This window comes from Cynoglossus semilaevis, chromosome 9 (assembly GCF_000523025.1).
Source record: "Cynoglossus semilaevis isolate Cse_v1.0 chromosome 9, Cse_v1.0, whole genome shotgun sequence".
NCBI classification, from domain to species: Eukaryota; Metazoa; Chordata; class Actinopteri; order Pleuronectiformes; family Cynoglossidae; genus Cynoglossus; species Cynoglossus semilaevis.
The window spans coordinates 4,103,666-4,119,641 of NC_024315.1; the positions used below are offsets into that span (position 1 = coordinate 4,103,666).

General features: G+C 41.8%; 1 protein-coding gene across 8 annotated transcripts in view; it reads left to right on the top strand.

Moving 5' to 3' along the window:
* The window catches only part of nacc1b (nucleus accumbens associated 1, BEN and BTB (POZ) domain containing b), a 17,499-nt gene extending 2,503 nt beyond the window's left edge, over positions 1 to 14,996 (top strand). For 3 of the 8 annotated variants that reach the window (XM_017034908.2, XM_025058451.1, XM_008316530.3), the window contains exons 2-8: positions 6,590 to 6,740; positions 7,499 to 7,741; positions 8,933 to 9,208; positions 10,548 to 11,016; positions 11,728 to 12,025; positions 12,581 to 12,678; positions 12,951 to 14,996. In XM_017034908.2, the coding sequence (XP_016890397.1) occupies positions 6,615 to 6,740; positions 7,499 to 7,741; positions 8,933 to 9,208; positions 10,548 to 11,016; positions 11,728 to 12,025; positions 12,581 to 12,678; positions 12,951 to 13,273 (1,833 nt within the window). In that variant the 5' untranslated portion in view covers positions 6,590 to 6,614 and the 3' untranslated portion in view covers positions 13,274 to 14,996. Of the gene's footprint in view, positions 1 to 1,146; positions 1,926 to 1,945; positions 2,122 to 6,589; positions 6,741 to 7,498; positions 7,742 to 8,932; positions 9,209 to 10,547; positions 11,017 to 11,727; positions 12,026 to 12,580; positions 12,679 to 12,950 lie in introns of those variants that run through there. The other 5 variants (XM_025058453.1, XM_025058452.1, XM_025058450.1 and 2 more) reach the window with 5 other exon arrangements.
* The last annotated feature ends 980 nt before the right edge of the window (positions 14,997 to 15,976 follow it).

Below are 15,976 nucleotides of genomic sequence, written 5' to 3' on the forward strand. Positions count from 1 at the left end.
AAAAGAGTGGAATGATGGAGTGGAATGCTTAAGGAATGTTCTGTAGAAGCAAGACGGAGTAAAATTCCTCCATCCGTCAGCATTGTTAGACGTTTTCATAAAAACTAGCAGGTGTAAACACATCACTTAAACGTAGACAAAAGTCCTTGTAAATGCCAGTTAGCTCTGCTGAAAACTTTGTATTATAGACGAGGCCAAATGAAGATCACGATGACACAAACCGTACATTTGCTGTAAAAAGCAAAGAATCAGTCCAGACTGCAAAAGACGAGAAGCTAGCACAAAATAGTTTGTGCTAATAAACGAGACAAGTGTAGTTATTAGTTAATTGATAAAACCCAAAGCAACTTTTCACAAAGTGAGTTCTTTGACTCCGGTATACATGCAGTGACACGGCATGTCCTCCGTACACTTAAAAGTAATGCTACATCATGTCAGATAGTGTTGTGTTAAAGCCCATGATTAGGTTAATGCAGACGACTGAGATTATAACGATCAAAATTAATGAGCGATTGCTATGTGCAAATTTTTATGACAAATTAAAAAATAGTGCATTGTGCACCTTAAATTCTAAAATTCTGGCTTAAAAACAAAACTGAGTTAAACATTGTGTTTGAAGCGCCCCCTTGTGGACAGTATGGGTGAAACCAAGAAATTAGCATGGGGTTGTTGGGACAAATCCCATGTTTTCAACAGGAAGGGTGTTTTAAAGATTTTAACTCTTCCTTAAACTTTTTTTAAATTACTTATCTACTTACTGGGATTCAGTCATTTAGTCACTTATTATTTTATTTAAAAAAAAAAAAATATACATACTTGTCACATAAAGTTGCAGAATAAGTGGTGGGCTATCAAACAAGGTGGAGCCCGAAAATAAACAGCTACGCCCCTGCCTCGGTGAGCCACTTAATAAGTTTCAGCTCCTCCTCCTGACATTCCTCAACTTTCTCTAAACCTTTTTTTTTTTTAGAGAAAAAAAAAACATATTTTTTTCTAAGCAAACAAAAACGCACGTAAACCTGTTTCTGTCAAAACAAACACAACGTGCACTGTGCTGTTTGTCAATAAACGGGTTAAAGATTTCACAGCCAGCCTCTTCACTTTCTCTCCCCTTCCCTCCGCCTCCCACTCCCTCCTCCTCCCCCCTCCTCCCATCTCGCCATGCCGGATCCATTCGTCTGTCTCGCCCACAGTTGCGGCGCATTTGTGTCCCGGGATGACCTGTTGATGTCGGCTAAGGATGGTCTGCCCCACTCGCCCTGTGCTGTAAGCACTCATTTAAACCCCCCTCCCCCTCCGGTGAAAACCTACTTAAATTAAATCAAACCGCTGCAGGTTCATAAAGCACATATTTGGGATTATAAATAATTAAATAACTCGCCGTGATATATCACAGTAGCGACATTTTGAAACGAGGGGAAACGCAGCGCGTGTCTGTCCCGTGTCTGGTAGCTGGTGTGCGGTGGGGTAAAAAGGGGAAAGGAAAAGGTCGGTCTCTACGGACGCGACACAGAACCTTAAAAGACGTGGGTTGGACCTGCTGGATGTTTTATCTCCTTTAAATGTTTTAGGGTACATTCTGTGCCTCCCCCCGACCCCCGGAGGTTCATACTTGGTCGCTAACAGTGTGCCTGCTTGGGGGCAGAAGAGCTGTATCTCGTCTCGCTCCCTTCGACATTTGTCCCTCCCTCGTTTCCTCCGTCCCGTCGCTGTGCGCACGCACGCACACACCGGCCCGGGCCAACCGAGGACTCCCCGGATCCTAGCGGGCATCGAGGCTGGCACGCAGCGGGGGCACCGTGCGCCGTCTGCCTGCTCTGACTGCTCTGCTGTGCCGCTGCTGCTGCTGGTGGAGGTGGCGGCGCTGGATTTGCTTCTTCCCGGACGCGTCTGCTGGCGAGACGAGAGCTCTGCACGACTTTAACGTGAGCTTAAATGATTTATTGTTGGTGTTGTACGCGGCGATAATCGCTGTTTGAGTTTTAGCTCCGGTTGTGCTCCACGGAGGCGACACTTTTAGCGGCAGTTTGGGTTTTTTAATATCGGTAAAACACATGTTTTTTGGGGCCTTAAATACCCTTTGAACTCGGAGACGCTGGTGTTTGTCCCGTGTTGTTTAAGGTACGTTTTGTCAGTTGTTTGCTTTGGTCAAATGTTTGATGCCAGGAGTTAGCTTTAGTTTGCTACCTGCTAACAGGCTACCTTTGAAATCACGAGAAAAGTATCGTTCGATAATGGCGTACGATGAAGTGAAGTGAAAACTTGGTTTTCATCCGAATTAATCACCTGCTTCATGTGTTAATACTTGTAGTATGATGTTACATTAAGATAAGATAAGATTTACTTTGAGATTTGTGATGATTTTTTTAATTCTTAAAATATATATAAAACAGTAACATTCTATTGCACTGATTCTTTTTACATGTTAGAATCTCACCTTAAACACAAAGTATGTGGAAATCTTGGTATTCTGTTATAGTTAAAGCCTTTGTCATTGTTTACAGTTTCATGAACACATTTGCATTTCTTTTTTTAAATGTACTGAGTAGACTGGAAAAACAAAGATTTCAATAGACTAATAATTGTTTTAAGTGTGTAAAATATGTACAAAAGGAGGGATGTGTTTGTGTACTGGTGTGTACACGGTGTACTCCAGTAGTAGTGGATGAAAATGTACACATTAGGTCTCAGTTTAAGCTTCATTTGTTTTACAGAAATTATTTGAAAACCTTACCTCTTCTGCCTCTTCAGGTTAGTAGAAAGTGAATTCTGCAACACACACTATGTTTTATATAGTGACACACTTTATAAAGATGTTGTTGTGTTTTTTTTCTGAGGTTTCAGCCTCATTGGGACAGTGTTTTTGGTCTGTTAATCCTATTTAAAAAGCACACAGAGTTTGACATGGAGAGAGAATACAATGGGGCACACGGGCCCTGCAGGTTAAAGGTTAAGTGGTGTGAATTAACCGCCCTTCATGTTTCATGGGAGTTGTTTTGACCTTTTTGACCTGAAAGTAGTAAACGGCGTCTGCCCCGAGGAGTCCTTGGATGACTTCAAGGTCCAAGGACCGCGTGTTTGAGTCAAGTTGGATAACATGGATTTCTTTACCCTTAGCTGTTAAAAAATACATTTAAAATGCTTTAAAAATACTTCCAAGTTTTCTAGCTTGCTATTGTAGGTGCTGAAGTTAAGTCCCTGCCTTTTTTCTTCTTCTTTCTTCTTCTTCTATTTGTTTGCATTTCTGATTGTCTTCTTCTGAAGAGTCCTTTGCTGTAGCAGCTGCCTGTTTATTATTCATATGAGAGAAAGTGTCCACACCTGGAAACAATCACTGGCGTCTTCCATTGGTGGCTGAGAGGTTCCACTTGGACACTTGTCGGTTCAATTTCTTGCTCCAGGCCACGGGGATTGCACGTGTTAGTGTGGACGCTGCATTTTTACCACCTGTTTGCACGTGTTAGTGTGGACGCTGCATTTTTTTGCATTTTTCTTTTTCCCCCTAAAACTCTTTATTCAAAAGCCTAAATCTATAGTTTGATTATTATTTTTATTTTGCTCATGAGTGATATCTATATTCTTTAGTTGGAAATCAGGTCGTTTGTGTCAACAAATCCTAGGAAAAACCAAACAAACCGTAACTCACAGAATTGTCACAGCGAGCTGCTGGATTGAATTATAATCCTAATAATGTGATTCCTATTGATTTCTTCCTCCATTGACACGACTGTTAAAGCACAACAACACCGTGTCAGGATAAACTGGCAGCCAAACAAAGACTTAGTTACGTTAGGTCATTATTGAATTTTTAGCAAAATAATTCAGAGACGTCTCTCGTGAAACTTAATATTGTTATTAAAACGATGCTGTTGCCCTTCTTAGATTGCATTATACAAAGTGTTCTCAGTGGCTTAATTAGTTTTGTTCACTCGGCATATCAAATTAATTAGCAACAATTAATTATTTACTTATTGCAAGTGATTTGTTTTTTTTTTCCCTGCAGCTACACAGTCGGATATATATAGGAACTAGTTTGTGTGATATACAGTACAAATGTTGAAACATTGTCTGATGTGAATTCTGAGACATGTTTCAGTGTTTCAGAGATAGTGACTTTCCTTCATTCTTGTCTTTAAGACTTTTTTTTAGCAAACATTTTTAAACTTTAATTTTTCACCAGAGTAGCTTAGCTGAGCGTGCACGACACAGCGTCGTATCACTTCGCTTCACGCTCACAATTGGAAGCCTCTCACCAAACCTACTGTGTCGTTGCTGTAAAGGAGAAGTTCCATTGTTCAGAGTTGGCAATTAGAGAGAAAATGATCCACCGTCGGTCTGACGGCGGTTCTCCTCATGCCGAGTTAAAGTCCATCCGTCATCCTGCTGCGTCATGTAGGGAACTAATGAAGTTGTTTTAGAAACGTAGAGACAAACTGCTGCAGCTTTGACTTCCATCAGGCGTTCTTTTACACACCGGTCAAATCTCATGTACGTCCCAAGAGGTCAAAGAGCAAGGTCAATCTGGAAATAATTCTTTGTCCGACCCATCATGCATCCTGCTGACGGTACGAATCCCAGCCTGTATTGTGAAAGTTAAAGTCACATTTAGAAAAAAAATGCCTACCTGCATTTACTTACCAGTTTTAGATTTTCATGTGAACTGCAGATTCACTTTAAAGAAAAACATTTAAAAATTGAAAATTGTGAGAGACCTTGACAGCTGTGTGTTACACAAGCTGACAATGATTGTCACATTGGGTTTTTCATTTGCTCTTTGAAGGCAGAATTTAGAAAGCAAAGTTCAACTACATCAGTGTCTTATAATAAGGGACGTAGAAACTGTCGTGGTTTATTTTATCCTGGGATTCAAAAGAAGAAAAAAAGGATGTGTTTTAAAAAGACCAAAACTATACAAAATGTTGTGTAAAATTAATTCATTTTAAAAGGAAACGCATTCATTGCCCAGTCAGTCCTTCTGGTCAGTGATTGTATTGTTTCTCAGCCTACGCATTTTCTATTATAAGTTCCTTAGAATGGGTTCAGTAAATTAGGGAGAATTAATTCATCACCATGGGCTGAATGATTATCATCACTGTGTCTTTAAAGAGAAACACAGTGAGTCGCTGTGTTAAATATGTAAAAAAAAAACTAAGAGACACGTGTGCTGTTCATTCAGTCATCTGTGAATAACATACATGTACAGTACTTCTGATTGGTTCTGTACACATTAATACACACTTTATTCCCTACAAGCAGTCGATCCCTGACGTCAGCATTGACGTTAATGCAGTCCATTAAGAGCAACAAACTACAAAATTAAAGCTGTTGTCACTTTACTAAAAAAAAAAAAAAAAAAAAAAAAAAAGACTTTTGTGTCTTTTAATTCTACTTCCAACAGCCATTTGTGTAATTTTGGCTGTCTGCTACAACAGAGTGACTCAAACTGAGTATGAAGTGTTTATCTTCCATCTGAGAGGCTTCCTCTGCTGAAGCCCATACAAAAATGGAGACACAATAATCTTTTAGTTGAACAAACTACCGTACCTCAGTGTTCCACAACTTTTTTTTTAGCCACTGCACAAACAAACGGCGCACCACTAAACCATGATTAGTCATGATTCATTTACAGCTATGCTGTGATTAATCCGATTAAGTCTTTGAATCAGTTGACAGCCCTATTTTATTTATTACGTCTTAAGCAGGAAGTAGTTTTGCAAAGACCCGGTGTTCCAGTAGAGCAGTATTTGGGTCTGCAAAAGTGTTTTGACCCTTTTTTAAAGAATATTTCTGTGCCCTCCACTGCCCCCGTTTACACAAGTCTCCATATGAGCACTGTACTTCTATACATCAGCACCAAAACAGTCTTGTTATTTAATTGTTTAAAGGTCAATGCTTCTCCCTGGCAGCTATTTGACCTGTAGATATTAATATATATAGATATGTTATCGTCCCCCATAGTTAAAAACTAAAATTAGTCAACGTTCATACTTGGCAACAAATTGCAATTGTGCAGTGCGTGCATCCACAGAAATGGGTCATGTGAGTCATCTCGGGGAGCACGATCTCATCATCGCAACACACAAAGTTATGTAAGCAGCCAGCAGTTGTGTTATTACAGAGAGCTGACGAAATGACAGCTGCAAACGTCCACAGCAGTCAACCAACTCCACCAGATTTAATTAAACCACTCGAGTAACTGGTGTAACTTTCTATTCTGCCTTGTCATCTGTGCAAATCTAAACTTTCTGTTGACCACATCCTCCACTCACCGTCCGCCTCGTGTCGTTGTAAGGGATGCATTTGATACAGTGTCTCCTCGGAGTCATTTGAATTCACGTCGAATTTTGTGCTTGTCGCGTATAGAATTCACATTGAATTTTGTGCTCGTCGCGTATAAGGTTTTATCAAATTATTTAAAAAAAACCATAAGGAAGGTTTTACCAAATTATTTAAAAAAAAACCCCATAAGAAAGGTTTTACCAAATTATTTAAAAAAAACCATAAGATCTTCAGCCTGGTTGCGCGTTTGCTGGTATGAAGTCTATAATTTGTATTTTATTGTCATCTTTTTTCTTTTTTTTTTCTGCAGACCCTGTGGTGCTGGGCAGGGCGTTATGGCTCAGACGCTGCAGATGGCGATCCCCAATTTTGGCAACAATGTCCTGGAGTGTCTGAACGAGCAGCGGCTGCAGGGCCTCTACTGTGATGTCTCCGTGGTTGTCAAAGGCCACGCCTTCAAGGTACAAATCAAATTATTTAAAATGTATTCTCTTTAGTGGTGTAATAAAAAAAGCTGCTTTGCTTTTATTTATCACCTTTTTTTTTTTTGGATGGATATTTGCCAATATTTTCTGCTCTGCTGCCTGCCCAGAATTGCGCTCCTTGTTGGCCAAAGGTGTTCCCTAGATTATTTCTGTGTAACTTAATGATCTTAAAGTAAAAACAAAATGAGGCAGGAATTGATTTACCTATTGAACTGATCCTCATGGCTGTGTTTGCAGATATGAGTAAAAGATCTGTGTTATTTATTGTTTTAACCACGGCAACCACTTTAAAATTAGTTGAACTCAGCTCTGTTTTTTTATTCTGTAGGGAGACAAATGCCATAATGTGTTCTAATTATGGCTGCTAACAGTAACCCAATAATAATCAAGGTATAATTAGGACATTACGGGGGGAATTTCTCCCCTTAAACTGCAACCTGCTGCCATATGTTTAGCATTCAGCAGCTGGGCAATTATTCTGGAGATTATTCTGGTCCATATTTGTCCGTGTTTTGGAAAATATCCACCTTATAGTACTATGGACTGTGACATGAGCAGATTCAAAGGTATAAATACCAGATAGATACAGAGAAGGAATAAAAAAAATCTATAAATACACCATAAGTTAAAGGAAGATAATTATCATGTTGGAAACACGTCATGGCCACAAACCAAAAACAAGTGCAAACAAATCACCTTCATTACTTAATCCCTCCCTGCCATTTGCTCCTCAGGCCCACCGTGCTGTTCTGGCAGCCAGCAGCTCCTACTTCCGGGATCTGTTTAACGCTGATGGAAAGAGCTCGGTGGTAGAGCTACCTCCCGCTGTGCAGCCGCAGAGCTTCCAACAGATCCTGGCCTTCTGCTACACGGGACGCCTCAGCATGAATGTTGGAGACCAGTTCCTGCTCATGTACACGGCAGGCTTCCTCCAGATTCAGCAGATCATGGAGAAGGGCACCGAGTTTTTTCTCAAGGTAATGACACCCCGGATGTCAGAAACGCTACGTAAAAAATCCTGCTGACTTGTAATCACAAAGAGCCAAAAAGGATCAGTCATGAGGGCGTTAATTTTCACAGCTGTCTGCAGCGTGACATTCTTCATGGTGTTTTGTCATTATTTGTGTCTGAAGGTCTGATTAGATTTGGCGTGCCTCGCTGCATACATCTACATATTAATGAGGAATCCTGATTTCCTGGAATGTACACTGAATAGGCAGGAAAAAATATAAGAAGAGAAAATAGAGAAACCTCACACCCTGGATTTTTGTAAGCAGTAAAAAAAAAACACAACATGCCATTAGAGCCGTGGCTGCGGCCGTTCAGCAGACAAATGGGCTGGGAAAAGTCTTTTCACTTCACTCCACACATGTCTGCTGTCAAGCTGCTGCTCCGTGTTTTTATAGTTTTGCCTAAAATGTCCATTAATGCATACCTCTGTACTTAACCGAGCACCAGGAATCTAAAGTATGTCGTGAAACTGGAGGCTGAAATCCTTAATGATTGAATTCAGGGAAAAGAAATACCATCTGAGATGCCATTTGAGCTTTTTGTGAAAGTACAGACAGTTACTCTGGCCCGATCCCAACCAATCATAATGCATTTCTGCCACGGATTTTAAAGAAGCAACACTGCTGCCTTTTATATATAAATGTGACTGATTTGTACCTGTGATGTTTTTCAAAACTGCAAGTATACAGTGTACTTGAGTACAACAAAACTGCAAGTATACAGTGTACTTGATTTTCTAAGTACAAATGAAAGAAACAGAGTTGTTTGATGTGGGATTAAAAAAAAAGTTTTTCTGTTTTATATTTACTTTCATGAATATATATATTGTATTGTGTACATGTAATTCTGGTGGTACTAAAAAGGTCCACCGTCCAATCCCATGTTAGATGTGTTTATTTTATTCTTGCCCTTTACGCTTTGTGGCAGATGATTGGTTGTTGGCTGAGTTTCTAGGAGTTCAAATATTATTTTTAGTTGATCTGATCAGGACATTTTTATCAATTGTGCCGTCGTTAGTGTTGGTAGATCGCTGGGATTTAAATGTCAGTTTTGATTCCGCAATACATGACAAAAGTGACTCATCGGACCTTGGTTCAAATGATGCTGTAAATACTGTAAATCTAAATGAAATGACGTTGTCACTCTTCATCCCACAGGTCTCATCTCCAAGCTGTGACTCCCAGGGTCTCCACGCAGAAGAGACCCCGCCCTCGGAGCCCCAGAGCCCCGTCACTCAAACGGTGGGAGGAGGCGGAGCCGCGGTCGTTGCCCCAACGAAGGCCTTCCTCGTGTGTGACGGAGGAGGCGGAGCCGCGGTCGTTGCCCCGGCTGCAGGAAGGCCTTCCTCGTGTGTGACGCCTCTTCCCCTGGTGTCCAAAGTAAAAACAGAACAGACCGGGACCACACCTCAGCCCACTCCGCAGCCGCAGCAGGTAGGCCCCCGTCTAATAACCATAAACAAGTAGAGCGTGGAGAGACGGTCAGGGATTCTTCACTCCCACTAACGTCCACCTGGGTTTTTGTTGTAATAACTTGAAGGCCTGTTCACAAAGCGCTGTATTATATTTTATTTTAACAAAATGTGACCGTTGTGACTTAAAATATACTCTTCTTTTACGTTTAAAATATTAAACAGCTCTGTCAACTGCTATGTATGTGAGGAATCTGTAAGTGACGACGGTGAATTTCTTTGTTTTTGGTAAGTTGTTATCAATCATTGAAGCCCATATTTAGTGATTCCAGATATTCATTTCCACATCATGGGATTTGAAGTTTGAAGAAATGTGTTTTTTCAAAAAATATTCATTTCCACATCATGGGATTTGATGTTTGAAGAAATGTGTTTTTTGTGACAGCACATACATCACAACAGCAGAAGAGTTTGGACCTGGACCTAGTTTTTTTTAGGAAAGTTTTCTAACAAAATTCTGTCCCTGGGATTTTTTTTGCCTCTTGGGACAAATTTATTTTACTGTGCTTAGACTGTTTGGACATGATCTTAAAAACACATCTCTTTAACTGAGTGGGAAACATACATCCCTGCTAAATGTTTTTCAACATAATGTATTTAGATTTCTCGCTCCGTTGCTTCCGAGACTGGCACCAATCTGATCGAGTGATTAACACTGTGATGATGCTGACCTGCAGGCGCTCAGGAATGGAAACCCAAACTGCCAAACTCACAGCCCACTGTTTCTGTGCTACTGTGTTAAAAGCAGAGGAGGAGGAGGTTTGGCACACTGCAGTTACCGAGTCAGCAAAAGAGAACGAGTGATTTTGATGCACAATGTGCCTGGGCACTCAGCATCAGCGATCTATTTATACAGTCTGCCACATTTTTGGCTGAGTGGCATCGGTGAACACTGAACATTTTCAATTCAATTTAAATGTGCAATATTGAGGAAAGAATTTTGACCTATTAATTTGCCCTGCATGTGGCGTGGTATTACGGTACAGTGATTTCAGTTGAATGTTGCGTTCTTTATCGTGGGGTAAAATGTATAAGAGGTGGCCTGACCATGCAGAGTGAGGGTTGAATCCCAGCTAGATCACCTCAGAATTGATGATATTACATTTGTGTAATTTTTCTGATTCAATTGTCTGATGCATTTAAAAGAATAAATCCTATATTTCCACTGTCCATCCAGCCCTGTTTCTCTAATGTTTTCCCCACAGTGTCTTTAAATAACAATGTGTATCACGTTATTTAAACACACTGTGGGAAAACATCAAAATCACAGCCTAACCCAGTGTTCCCTCTCCTCCTTACAGGAGGGCTCTCCCTACTCTGTGGTCTGCACCCCCGTGGCCAAGAGGCTATGGGAAGGTGGAAACCGTGATGGAGGCGGGGGCACAGGAGGTGGCGGAGGAGGCGGCATCAGGAAGGCTGCACGCTACTCTTCTTCCTCTTCTTCGTCCTCCTCCTCAAACACTACCCAGGACGCGTCTGGACGGGGGCTCACGGCGGCCAATGGTCCCATGGGTAACGGCGGCAACAACGGAGCTACCTCAGTGGGAGGAGCCGGCCACAACAGTAACCATAACAACAACAACAACATGAACGGCGGGACCCCCGAGGGCACCAGCCCGGGTACGTTGAGCATGTACACCAGCGACTCGCCGATCAGCTACCACGACGAGGAGGAAGAGGACGAGATAGCCGACGACAGCGCCGAAGAGCAGTACAGACAGATCTGCAACATGTACACCATGTACAGCATGCTGAACGCGGGGGCAGCGGGTAAGCTCTGACAGCTGAGGAATATCTCTGTGTGGGAGTTCATTTCAAGGTCACATCCACAAAGTTCTTGTTTTGTTAAACAAGTCTCACTTTTTCTACCTTTTTGAAGGAATGACTTAAGGAGAGAAAACTTTGTTTACGTAAACATCTCCGGTTCAGGACAGAGAAATGAGATAAATCACTCAAATCTGCAGACTCTGCTTTAGGCTTATGAATCGTCTGCAGTGCATTAGCGCTGGCTAAGAGCAGGCTGGCAGCAAATCTGTGGCTTCATCGATCCGTAATTCCAAAATAACTTTTCTCTAAGATAGACGTCCCTGTAAGTCTCATTTTTAAATGCATTCAGAAATGCAGTTCTGGCTTCAGTATCGCTGTTGGCTGCAGGGGGTTTTCAGCAGACATGCGTAATGGGACATGGTCAGCCAGCGCTGCCTGTTAGGGCTTGACCGGACTGGAAATGGCAATTGTATCACAAACGTTTTTGGCCTCCCACGTTAATGAAAACAAGATAATCGTCAAGAAACGACGTTAATGAAAACAAGATAATCGTCAAGGAACGATTGTTGTGCCGTTCACCTTGCTAGCTTGTTGCTCTCACACTAGAGAGAGGTTTCACTTTAAAACAATACTCACATTAGTAGCATTACTCAAACTTTACATTAAGTCTAGACTCCAGGATGAACAAATTCATGAGTCTTTCGTCTTCCACAGTGGTGGGAGAAAGAGTGGAGGCTCTGCCAGACTTGGCTCAGGACACAGGCGGCGGGCGGGGAGGCAGGGGCGGAAGAACCCGACAGGACCTGGCATCGCTGCCCGCAGAGCTCATCAGCCAGATCGGAAACCGCTGCCATCCAAAGCTGTACGAGGAGGGCGACCCGGCAGAGAAGCTGGAGCTGGTGAGCGGCACCTCGGTCTTCATCTCCCGTGCCCAGCTCATGAACTGCCACGTCAGCGCTGGCACCCGCCACAAAGTGTTGCTGCGACGGCTGCTCGCTGCCTTCTTCGACAGGTCGGTTTGGGCCGTCTGCCTCAAATATGGAGGCATCATTCAAACTGCCAATATCTGCTCTGAGTGCATCGATCCTTTAAGTGGAATATTTATTAAACCTCGTTTTTGATGAAGTTTGTAAACTTCTCTACAGATTTCTAATTAACTTTCTAATAAACAGGTTAAAATGACAAAGGATTTTTTTTTCAGTGGCACAGATGATGTCATGGTCACATTTTCTCCACACTCCTAAACTATATTTCAATATACAGTATATTATGGAAAGAAAGCTGCAGTGATGTTACTTTTCATATAAAATGTTTGTTTATGTGTAATATTTTTGCAAGGAGCAGAGCAGTAGGAAGAAATAAACTGAGAAACTCATCTTTAAAAAGCAAGTGCTCCTTTATTAGATAATATAAGGCATGACTTTTCCATTGAAGATATGCAGAGTACGAGCTGCATTTGGGGACACGCACGGATTGTGAAATCTAAATTTGAAATATGTTAAACGTGTACATCACTGTTGTATTTTATAATTGTTGATGACTCTCGCGTTCTGTCGTCCTCGCTCAGGAGCACTCTAGCTAACAGCTGTGGAACGGGAATCCGCTCGTCAACTAACGACCCCAGCAGGAAACCTCTGGACAACAGAGTTCTGCACGCTGTCAAATGTGAGTCGCACGCACATTTGTCGGCTGCTGTCGGTGCAGATGTGTAAAATGTTAATTTGGTTGTGTTGACTGTTGTTGTGGATGTTATCGTGAAGGTGAGCCTCGGGTTCAGAGGTGTTGTTTATTGTGATTATTGTCTGCCACTAACTCTTCATTTTGTTGTTTTGTCTGTCAGCATCTCCAGGTGATGTAAAAATGTTTTTTCCCTCACTGAATCTTAGAGAATACAAAAATATTTTTTTAAATATTTCCCCACCTTAATTTCCCCACAGTCTACTGCCAGAACTTTGCACCAAGCTTCAAGGAGTCTGAGATGAACGCCATAGCGGCCGACATGTGCACCAACGCCCGCCGCGTCGTCCGCAAGAGCTGGATCCCCAAGCTCAAACTGCTGATGGCCGACAGCGAGGCTTACTCCGCCTTCCTGGCGGACAGTGTGAAGATAGAGGCCGACGCTCTGGGGGCGGAGCAAGGCTTCGACCCCACATCCCTGGATGCCGTAGCTGCCGCTGCTAACGGTAACGAGGTGGGAGGCGGAGCCACACCAGCAGACGCTCTGCAGGGAGTGGGAGGAGACAGCAGCACTTTGTTTTGAGTGAGTGGACAGATTTGATGGACAAACTGACAGACGGGTGGAGTGGGCGGGGGACGGGGGGGTTAAAATACGAAGAGTAGAGAAGAGCGGCCGCCCTGTCGTCACGATGACAGTTTTCACTCCCCCCTGACACCGATGTGTTTTTCTGGGGGATCAGTTTTCTTTTCTTACAACTTTTTTAATCTGTGTCCTCCGTCTGCCCTCCTTCGTTGGTCAACATTTGTTTTTTTTTCTAATTTCTTTCCTGGTGGAGAGGGAGAGAAAAAAGGCATTGTAAGGTGGAAACAGGAGGAGATTGTTGGTTACCACCCCCCTCCCTCCCCCTCCTCTCAACTCTTCATTCCTCTGCAACTTTTTACAGCCTGATCGATTTTGCTTTTTTAAGTTTTCAAATCCGTCTTCTGACAGCGAGGCCCATTTTTTAAATCTAAATCAATCACAGACATTCCTTGGGGAGGGAGGGAGGGAGGGGGGGGGTTAACCCCATAGTCGAGTGATACTTCTTCTACACTGTTGTTTTGATATTGAATGTATGTGAAAAGCAGCAGCCGGTGCTGCAGGTCAGTGGACGCAGACAGAGATCCGACTGTTTTTCATTCCTTTTGTTTCCCATTCTGCTTTTCCTTTCACTTCATCCAATCAACACTTCTCTGACAGCGGCCTGATGACGTCACAGGCTGATATGAATATCAACGCGTATATATATTAGCATGATTGTTAATCTCAATCCCCAACTAGCCCCTTCTTTTTTTATTTCAGGAAGATGCTGCTGATATTTTGACCAGTGTTGAGTGGCCTGATTTATCAGGAAGTGCTTGGGTTTTCAGACTAGTGGCACGCTTTAAAAAAAAAAACCTAAAACTTGAACTCCCCTAATAATTTGACCGACATTTGTGACAATGCTCTGTGTTGCTGTTGACGTTAGTCAAAGATTTTGCACTGTGTTTCCCTGCGGTATGAGTACAATCGAACGTTGTTTTTGTACAGATGAGAACCTGAAATAAGGAGCAGGTTTGGTTTTAAAAAAGGACAAAATTGTTGGGTTTTTTTACCCCATTTGATTTTTTTTTTTTTTTTTTTTTACTTGAAAATGAACCGTAGTCTAAAAATTTCAAAAGCAAGAGTCCGCCATGGAGCTTGAGAATGAGGTTTGGTGTTTGTGTTTGTGTGTGTGTGTGTGTGTGTGTGTGTGTGGGTACAGTTGGAATGCTCAGTGTGTTCCCTCCGAATAATCACCACCATGTCTGTTAACTGTGCGTCTTTCCTCGGTCTCGCTTCCTGAGTGTGTGTTGCCTGGCACTGACGAAGGTGCTAATTCAAGCGACAGTACATGGGAAGAAAACACAGCTCCGCATGTGTGTAAATGTGTGTGTGTGTTGGTGTGAATTGGAGCGACCATGCAGTTTGTTTATGTGCTGCAACAGAGATAGAAAGAATAGAGAAAAAAAAAGAGGGAGGGAGTCCAGACGGAGTGTTTTCACACACGCCTGGTTGATTCATTCACCCACCACTGCGGCGAGCCAGCGAGCACACGTAGACGCTAAAATGCACATGGGCGCTGTCAGCCGTACTAGCCACACGGCGTACAGGAATATACTGTAGGGGAGATGCACATAAAACCCCCAGAGTCTGACGCCTCGGCTGAGATACATTTCCACCAGTTAATCCCTGGACTGAGTTGAGTTTCCCTTTTTTTAGTTTTTTAAAATTTTTTTAGTCTTGATGAGTTTCCCTTTTTTTAGTTTTTAAAATTTTTTTAGTCTTGACTTGCAAAAAAAAGACACGATAAAATTTCACGGTCTTGAAAATTTCTTTTTTCAAAAAAAAAAAAAAAAAAAGATAAAATTTCACGGCCTCGAAAATTTCATTTTTTTTTTTTCAATTGTGACCCCAGCTGTCGTGCTTTACCTTTTTAATGAAGAAGTCAATGCCAGACAATCAATATGAATGAAGTCAAACATCTGTCTGATCATTCAACCCTAAAATAATTATCATAACAATTGAATAGAATTAATCTTAAACCTTATATATCCTGTTTGAGCTTATGTCCTAGGTGGGGATCCAAACCGACAACCTCCCCTGAACAGCCTCAGATGACGTGCAACAAAATATTAAATACTGATTAAGTTAGTTGTCCCAGTCATATTAATTGCTTCAGATTTAACTTAATGTTTTTCCTTTTTATTATTATCAATAATTTTGAACAATCTTGACCCCTGACCTGGTACTATGTTTTTTTATTATAAATGCTGACAGTGTAAAAATCACTGACTTTTCTTCAAAAATGTCTGCCAATCTCAGCCCTGCAGGTGTCAGTATTATACACCTTACTGCTAATACTTTATACAAAACACAGTAGCTGAGTTGACCTTTCACGAGATGCTAAAGAATGTAGTTTTGTTGCATTACTGCTGCCAAACACCAGGGGGCTCGCACACAGACAAGTGGCAAAACCTATGAGATATTAAGTAAACACTGAATTAAATGTGACTGGAACTGATGTTTCAGTTTAAAATTGACTTTTTTTTTTAAAGTGTAATTAGAGTTAAGAATATTTCATCGCACAGTCGACCGTTTGAACTAAAAAGCAATTCCGTTGAGAACTGCATCGACTGGCTCTAACTTTGTAAAAAAGCTAAATTGTGTCCTTTACACACACACACACCGAACAAGAACAAGATAAAATATTTGGCTAAGCTTCCT